Here is a 9,938-nt window from a genome sequence, read left to right as displayed (position 1 = left end):
ATATCTGATCTCTCTCATCCTTGATCCTTGATCCTCGATCCTCGATCGTGATCCCTGTTCCCTGATCTCTAATCCTTGATACCTGATCCCCGATTATTGATCCTTGATCGCTAATCCATGTTCCTATATCCTCGATCCATGATTACTAATCCCTAATCCCTTATCCCTGATCTATGATCTATGATACATGATCTTCGTTCTCTAATCTCTAATCCTTGATCCCTGATCCATGATATCTAATCCTAAATCTCTTATTAATGATCTCTAATCCTTGATCCCTGATGTATGTCCCCTAATCCCTAACTATGATCCTAGATCTATGATCTGTGATCTATTATCTCTAACCTCTGATCCATAATCTTTGATCCCTGATCTCTAATCTTTGATCTGTGATATTTCATTTATGATCTTTGATCTCTAATCCCTAATCCTTGATCCATGTTTCCTTATCCTTGATCTTTGTTCACTTATCCCTCATCCCTAATCTCTGATTTATGACCTATGATTTTTGATCCCTGGTCTATGATCCCTAATATCTAGTCTCTCTATCCCTATTCCCTAATTGTCGATCCCTGATTTATGATATATGATTTGTGATTTGTGATATATAATCTACGATATATGATCTTTGATGTATGATGTACGATTTATTATCTTTGATCCCTAATATTTAATCTCTGATCATGATCATGATCCTTGATCCTTGATCCCTGAACCCTAGAAAATGCCCTTAACATTAAGATATACTGATATAGATAAGCTTGAATTTTAGCTTGAGGCTTCTTGTGCAGGAAGAGCATATTAACGTGATTGTTAGGTGAATTCTTAAGTCGCCTATTTTTTGAGGGTCTTTTCCAAATTTTTCACTATAGTGACGGGGCTTGGAGATATGGTTACCCCTTTGTTGTTGTTAGGTTTTAGAGGGGTGAGAATGGTTGTGTACAAGGCTCAGGCTTGGTTTTGGTTTTAGCTTCGATTGTACTAGACAATGATGTGTCTTCCTAAGTTCTATGAATTATAGATGATGTTTGTCAATTAGATGGCTACTTTTGAAGCTTAGCTTGTTTCCTTATCTACTTCTATTGATTTTGTGATCTCTATTTCAAGTTTCAATGGTATACATGTTCTTAAAGATCTTGGTATAAAATAATTTGTATTGTCATGTCCCTAGAAATGAGACTAGTTTATTAATTCGTCAAACCAACAAATGATATCGGTATAAAAATAGTAATATTTACACCAACCAATAATATAACTAAAGCACAAATCAAATCTACATGAATGTTGAACAATTGATTTACACCCCCTTTGCATGAGCTATATTAACTTGACACAAGAATAAGATTCAATTAAATAAATAAAGGGGGGATTTTAATTAACTAAACCATAAATCACTAGGCGTTGAAAATAAAATAAATTTAAATGATTTATTAAAATCAAAACATAAATTACTAGGGTGAAATCAAGTCTAAAATAATCCAATAATATCAATTACACATAGTAAAAAATAGAACTTAGTACTAGAAAAAAAAGGTTTATAGACGATCACAACAAAAATATAAACGTTAAACATGTAACTGATAGATGTTTCTACCAATCCAACGATAAAAATACCAAATTGCAGCTCTAAAGTGAATTCCTCATTGTTTCCTTGCTCTAAAAATTGTTCTTCGACCTCTAAAAATCTCAGGTGTAACATGATTGATGTGCGTTAGAAGCGAGTAATGAATACAGAATCAATCACAGAAAACAAAAAGAACATGTCAAGTAAATAAGATGTGATTGGCTTATATTATGTTTGTAATGAGTACAAGTGTTTAAGAGAGTTTACAACAATGAAGAGCTCAAAATATTACTCTCTACCATAATACTTACCCTATGTATAAGGTTTTACAGACAACAAAATATACAAGGACTAAATGTTCTAGTTCGAATTCGACAAGTGCCTAGTAAATACATACAGTTTCGAAATCATTCTGATTTCGCACCTAAAAGACTATAAGAGTTTCGACTTCTCACTATCTACATTCCGAACCCTACGATCTTCCCCTTATTAAGAAAAGTCAAAATTACGCCATAAGCTTCAAAGTCTGTAGAAGTACATTGTGAATCTCCATATACCAAATATTTTTCTTTCGAATCTCTACCCTGTGATAAACTTCATTTTTCTTGTTGTTCTAGATGCGAACATGGTGATTAGTATATTGAGTATTCGTATACCTCTCTAAATCAATGACTTGAAACAAGAATTTTTTCAACTGCCCATTCTTGTTCTTCCCTCGATATACAACCCAAGGGGTTGCTGAATAATCTCTCCATCTTGTCAATGTTAATCTTCCCCTTCAGCAGAGATTGAGGAACTTTCGAAGGTTTATTAACAACAGTAGCAAGCACAATGCCTGTAATTGCAAGGCAAACATAATAGTTGTCGATGAATACCTTGGTATAAGCTAATCCAATTAGAAAATCATCCTTGTTGACTTCAGGCAGCTTCAAAACATCCACATTGCTTAAAATCCTTGTCACAGTGACCAAGTCATTTAAGCTCATCAATGAGACATCAACAATCAAAAATTCACAGACTACATTATTTGCTCTCACAATCACATTGCGAAAATTTTGTAGAATGTCTTCAAATAAATTTTCTTGAGTAATAGTCATCACCTTTATAATCTTCACTGATGAGCATACTCTTCTTCATTCTTACCCAAAACTACATGAAATCGTATATTCATCCTTTTGAATTCTTCTTTATCTTTGAAGTTTTCAACGATTTTGAATTGGGAAGAAGTGAAAAACATGTGATTCACTAGGAAATCAAGCTGATTAAAATCAGTGTTTTCAACATCATAACTCTTATTAACCAGGTTGAGAAAACAATTATTCAACCCAATCGAAACTATATCTTCAATCATTTCGTAACACCACTGCTTGCTAGGATCTCCCTTAATCAAGCTAGGTGGGTAATTCAGTCTTCGACTCATTATGTTGTTGATTTACCTTTGTTTTTCAATTTCCAAGGCTTGTTGCTTCTTCTTATCTTCTTCAGAAAAAACCACTGTGATAGGTTTCCCTTTTATCACCATGATCATTTTTTGAAGGCGGTGGCACAGAACTTGAACTTGATCCTCCAGCTCTTTTGTTTATAACGATCCATTTAGTGATTGGACTTGTTGTTGGAGTTATGGTTAGTGAAACAGGAAGTGAAGTCTTTATCTAAGTCGAAATCACTTTCCCAACAACTACTGTAACGTCTGGTTCCTGGTATGTATTTAATTCATAATTATTCATTTTTGTATAGAAACTCGACGAGTTGGAGGCCCCAAACTCGTCGATTAGAGATGGATTGGGACGCAGGTTAAGAAGTCTAATCGACGAGTTGAGAAGCCTCAACTCGACGAGTAGGCTGGCAAAATGAAACCGTAATTTTCAGGGTTTTGCACCCTATTTAAACACCTTAACCCCCATAATCTGGCTTCATTTCCATCCTCCATTGTCCCAAACCCTAGCCTCAAAACCCTAATTCAGTTTTGAGAGTTTTGAGCCAACTTTTATGCATTCTTGGTGATTTTGAAGAAGAAGGTGTTTGAAGAAGGAACAAGGACGTGTAGGAGGAGAGTAGATCCAGAAGTTGGTTTCATTTCTGGTTCATCTGAGGTATAAAGCTCCTAACTTGTTTATAGCATGTTTAGATCTAGTTTTAGGATGTTTTGTTCATGTTTTGGTCCAAGTATGTTGGTTTTTGGATTTGGACCTCCATTGTGGGCAAACCCTTTACATCTAGGGTCTTGAGGGGACTTAATGGCATAAAGATGCCAACTTTATGGTTATGAAAGTCCCATACAACTTTTAGACCATCTTTTTGGTCTTTTGACCGGCAAGTAATTTTTTATTATAAAAATTTAATTAATTTTATAACCGTATTTACTACGGGTTATAAACTAATTGTACATAAAAATAATATTATTTGACATGTGATTCGGTTAGCAAAGTGTTTTTTAATATAACCAGTAGAGTTCTATTTATTGAAATAAAACTTAAAATTAATGAAGCGAACAACACACAAATGGAGCAATTATGCAAAGCACATACAGCGAATTCTTTACCTTTTGTAAAACAGGAAAACAGAGATTACTAAAACAGAAGTGCTTCAAGTAAAAATAACAATCAAACATATGCATGCCTGCGGTTACACGATTCCAAACATGGAATGACAATCCTTATTATTTGGTTACGAGAACATCAAAAATCCTCGATAACCAGACAGCGAACAGATTTACGTACCCATGCATACTAATGACAATTGAAAATGCATTACTTCAATAGACTTTAAACAATGGGAACCAGCTGAATCTTGATCTCGCCAATAGTTACTTCATCACACCCTGTTCTCGGCACCAATGTCACAACAACAGAGTCATCACCTTCAGCTTCAATGTCTTCCAAGAGCTCCGTGATCCCGAACGCTGCCCCACTCCTCATAAACATCTTGTCGCCATGGTTATGTGGCAACTGTGCGAAACTACCAGCAAACTCACTATCAGCAGCGGTGGTCTGAATTCCATCGTCGACGTCGTTGACAAACACGTCAATCTTTAGAAACCGCTCAGCATCAAACGTGATTCCATTCACGAACAACAGCTCATTTGCTTTCTCCTTTTCCTCCTTGGTCCTGTTTGTAGCTGGCCTCTTCACTAGAACCTTCACTATCTTGTTTAACTTCAGCGGGAATACGATATCCTCCACCTTCTGCACGATTCCAGCAGACTTAGCAGCAACGTTCGCCCCCTTCGCATGTGCAGTCGGCCGACTACGGATCCATGGGATTGCTGACCTTTCGTAGTCATATCCCATCCGATTAATGTCTACACAGTCTCGGTTGTAGACACGTACAAGATTTTCATTCTCATCGTAAAACACGTATGATGCATTTAGCCAGTCGCCAGAGGTCGGATCCTTGTGTGTCTTCTTGTCAATATCTTTCCAGATTTGCCACATCCTGTCGACATTCGCATGGTGGACGTAAAAGAGAGGATCATATCCTGCGGAGTAGAAGTTCCCCATGTCTTCGCTGTTGGCCATCCTAGAATTACCCACCCAGCGGTGAGCCGCAGTGTGAACCCCAGCTTCTACGGTCCCAGCTACGTTGAACTCGCTCGCAAGAGGGTCATTTCCAGCTACAAATTCGCCACCGAAGAATCGTTTTGTATCAGTGGAGTTGGTGACCATCTGTCTGTACATTGAAGACAGATTAATGGCTATCTGGTCTATACAAGTGGCACCAGTGTCTGCACCAGCATATTCAACATCAAAGATAGAAGGTGGGAGGTGTTTCGCATCCCTTAAAGGGTCAAACAGAGAGTTAGTTTTGCTGTTCTGTTCGAACATGGCAGGAATAACCATTCCAGTAGGGTTATCCCAGTTCCAGTAAGGTAGAGCGAAAGTTGGATCATTAATCAACTTCCCCAATATCTTCTCGTAGAAATAGAGGTACCACCGGTGGAAAGGAAAGAAGAGCCATGAGTTGTGAATCTGAAGTTGTAAATTCGGGTAACCACTTTGTTCTTGATTGTAACCACCGTTGCAATAAGCACAGTGAATCTTGCCTTGTTGCTTCCAGCTATGTGGGTGGTCCTCGGGGAGATCCTTCATGGCTTGAATTGCTTGTTGATACTTAGCAATGTAATCGGCAGTGGCTTTCTGTGCAGCTGGTCGAACACGAATCACAGGGTTTGAAGGAAGGACGTAATCCATTGGTTTGTTTGTTGAAAGCACCGGAGGACAACACGCTAGTCCCCTTATAGCGTCTTTGCTGTTCCTTAGGTTTGAAGTCGCAGCAACACAGTCTGAAATATTGTCTGGAGCAGCGATGGGAATGCCAAAGGCTGACGGAATGGTCGTCAAGTTGGCAGCGCCGTAGAGACCTCCGAGTCCCAGAAGCAAGTTTCTCCTGTCTACGTTCTGCGTTTCAAGTGGTGTTTTGGGTAGTATGAGCTTTGGGGTATCAGAATTATTGACGGTTTTGTCATTGTTATCAGCGGGTGCATTGCATGAAACTTTGAAGCGATGGAATGGCTTAACATGCGAGGATGTTTTGGAAAATAAGGGTTTTTTGGTTGTGGTGGAGGTGGGAAGACTAGACAAGGCGAGAGAAGCCATCATCTATGGGTGGTGCTATAAGTCCTCTACTGAGGTCCCATTATATAGAAAAAAAATTGTGAAAAATGGGTATCGAGCATGTGTTTAACGTTGTTTTAGGGTAAATATTAATATTTAATTACACACAGTTTTAAATATGGACACATGGTGGTACAGAATTGGTTGAGCATTATTAGCTACGTACATGAATTTGGAAAAGATGATTCTTTTCAAATTTAATTTAGAACCCCTATATGCACTATATACAAGCATCCATGTATTAGGTCTTCAATGCATTGAACTCAAATGAATTCAATGGATTGAACATGTACATTCTACTCACAATACAATTGGGGATTGAACTTCCCATTTTTCAATGCATTGAACTCAAATGAATTCAATGGATTGAACATGTACATTCTACTCACAATACAATTGGGGATTGAACTTCCCATTCTATTGAGTGTCATGTCATTAACCCACAATGGGGATTTTGAGTTTAATGGGATTAAACTCCTCATTCAACTCCCTATTAAACTACCATTGGAGATGGCCTTACTCATATTCTTTACTCATATTCTACATGTTTAGTCTAAAATGAGACTTGAACGGCACCTATCCGTACAAATTAAAATTTTGCTACGGATGTTTAGTTACAAATGTTAACAAAAGAAAATTGAAAAACAAAAGAATGATCATTTGGATTTAACATTACAAACAAATTAAACTATTAAACCGCACTTCATCAATTAAGCTTTAACTTGCTTTAATTGTTAACATATATATTTTGATTTATATCACCATTGGTAATGAGATTCAACTATACTTCTTATAGACGGTTCAAACCTCTTTCTAACTAATGGTATTTATCTTTATTTACCTCTGATTTGAAAGGATTACTCTTTATCGGCCAAATCATTTTGGATTTAATGGTATTTATCTAAATTGAAATATGTGGTGTTGCTCTCCTATACATGCTTGTAATGTCTCTTTATATTGTTCTCTAGTTCCTTTGTTAGTTGTTTTATAATATCGATTGCTAAAAAGAAAAATATAATGTCTTGCATCACAACCGGATTTAGAATACTTCAAGAATAATTGAATTAACGTGTATCATACAATACTCAAAAAGTCATAAACATGGGCTTTGCCACGCATCCCAATGATACTTGGTCTAGTTTCTACTCGCCGGTTGGTAAGAGTCATAAAGTTGAATTTAATTCTCTTAATTTTGGAGATAGGCAAAGATGGCGTTATAGAAGATTTTAAATGTCCTTGCAAGTTGTAAGGACCCATGGAAGTCAAGAAGAAAGATAAATAGATATGGGTGGGACAATGGTGTACGTGCCTATATCTAATGGTCTAACGTTAATGTCATAGGGCTATTGACGGAGATGTAGTTTATTTTTGTGATACACAATATATATATATATATATATATATATATATATATATATATATATATATATATATATATATATATATATATATATATATATATATATATATATATATTTATTTATTTATTTATTTATTTATTTATTTACAGTCTAGACAATAATACAACATAAAATTATTCATGCGAGAATATGTCTCTAAACTTTATAGACTATCAATAATACAACATAAAATTACCCACGCGAGAATATGTCTCTATACTTTATAGACTATCATCGCAAAATATAATTGAGATGTTATTATATAATAATAATTATTTTGATAATTATAAAAAGTTCAATAAATACAAAAAAAAAAAGTTAAAAGAAGCAATACAGAAGAAATCTATCTCATGTTCGTAAACAAATTTCCAATAAAATTATATCAAGTTTAATTTGAACAATAAAAACAAAAACTTCTTTTTTTAAAATCGGATTTTAATAGTTGAACCGACCACCGGTCGAACTGATTTTCGTAAAAGTGACCGATTCTCTTGTACGTATAAAAGTAGGTTTTGGCCTTCTAAAATCCTCTAGCACAACCGCTTCTCAGTTGAACGGATCAAAATTGTCAGGCCGGTCTAGTTTTCAGCACCGTGCTCTTTATTGTTTTTCACCATTATTCAAATTTTCTTTTACACATATTTCCAACCAAAAAAAGACTACTATTTATATTTTATCATATCTTTGAAAGACCAATTCCTTTAGTAGATTTTTATTTATAAAATTGCCTCAAAATACAATGAAATAGTATTAATTTGAAACAATAAAACGTTTAAACTAACTGTTACTAAATCCCACAAATTGCAATAAATTATATAAATAATTTTCGGACATAATGTCTCCTTCCATTGTATCCTATAACATATATCGAGTTTAATGAATTATTTTTTATTCAAATAGCCTCCCAATTGAAGATTGTGATGCAAAAAAAAATTGGTGGATCTCTAGCAACTTCAAACTTTATCCCCTGCAACTCAATCTCAATCTAAACTGGTAAATCATAACCAAAGGAGATCAACAACTTATAAGGTTACTGGATATTCAATTGATCAGGAAATCTATGATTATGTTAATAGGATAAATTAGAAGAAATAAAACAATGTAATATATGAAGGTAGATGAAATCCTATGATTATGTTAATAGGATAAATTAGAAGAAATAAAAGAATGAAATATATTAAGGTAGAATCAATATGAAGGCATCAAATGTATGTACATATTGTATGATATGGTTTCTTATAACACAAAGCTCCCTTTTTGTATATAAAATATAAATGGTATTTTATACATTTTATTCATGGCAAGTAATAGCAATGTACTTTATCTAAGCCCATATAAACATCATTGGTTGTTATTAAGAGGTAAATTAATACAAAAGGGGCTTAATATTGGTTGTAGGATGTAGAAAAATGTTGTGACAATACTTTTTGCGCCAATATATATATATATATATATATATATATATATATATATATATATATATATATATATATATATATATATATATATGCCAAATTTGGTAAAATTTTGAAATTACAATGTTGTAATATAAACGGATGAAAGTAAGTAGCTATGATAAACAAAAAAAAAAAAAATGAAAGTTAAAACACTTATTTGCAAATCATATATTTTAAAGTATAAGCTTGTAATACGAAGAAATGAAGGTCAGATTCTATATATATATATATATATATATATATATATATATATATATATATATATATATATATATATATATATATATATATATATATGTTTTCTGGATGTATCTTTTAATGTATTAACGTCGTTTCATTTGTTGTATGTGTTTTTATATGTTAGATAAATATAATAGTTGGGTGTGTGTCACCTATTTTTATTTCGAATAGTAGAGGTTCCACGGTTAAAAGTTCCGATCAGAAAAAGTTATTGAAAAACTTATCATATTGTTACAAGACCGATTTACATGCCTAGTTTTTAGTAATCATTAGTGTTTAGTAATATTAAAAATAATAAATGTCAAGTATAATAGATACGCGAAATGATAATTTTTTATTGAATTTAACCAAGTAATATAAAGACTATGAATAATTAGAGGAATCAAACTTTCAACAAAAACTATTAAACAAAGTAAGTCTTTTTTTTTGATAAAAAAAATATCATATTTGCAGATAAAATTAATTATACTAAGAGATTATAACCAACACAAATACACTTAAAACTCTTTTTTTAATTAGCGTCAGTATTGGTCACTTCCTATAAATGTCCACATGTATTTTGCCTTGAATGACCAGTAACTCACAGCTTCCATCCAAGCAAGTATAACAAATTCAACATCACTAATTGTTAAGCCTCCACATGCATTATGCCTTAAATGATCAG

General features: G+C 33.8%; 1 protein-coding gene across 1 annotated transcript; it reads right to left on the bottom strand.

Annotated features, from left to right (window-relative positions):
• Positions 1 to 4,131: 4,131 nt before the first annotated feature.
• On the bottom strand, positions 4,132 to 6,184 carry LOC111905063 (polyphenol oxidase I, chloroplastic). Its single transcript, XM_023900746.3, has one exon. It carries the CDS (start codon positions 6,160 to 6,162, stop codon positions 4,330 to 4,332), a length of 1,833 nt encoding a protein of 610 aa, XP_023756514.1. The 5' UTR covers positions 6,163 to 6,184; the 3' UTR covers positions 4,132 to 4,329.
• Positions 6,185 to 9,938: the final 3,754 nt, after the last annotated feature.

This window comes from Lactuca sativa, chromosome 9, assembly GCF_002870075.4.
Source record: "Lactuca sativa cultivar Salinas chromosome 9, Lsat_Salinas_v11, whole genome shotgun sequence".
NCBI lineage: Eukaryota > Viridiplantae > Streptophyta > Magnoliopsida > Asterales > Asteraceae > Lactuca > Lactuca sativa.
Note: the sequence above shows the minus strand (reverse complement) of the source record. Positions and strands in the feature narration are given on the sequence as shown.

Coding starts and splice junctions, on each gene's coding strand:
- LOC111905063 (XM_023900746.3), bottom strand. CDS start 6,162: ATGATGGCTTCTCTCGCCTTGTCTAGTCTTCCCACCTCCACCACAACC.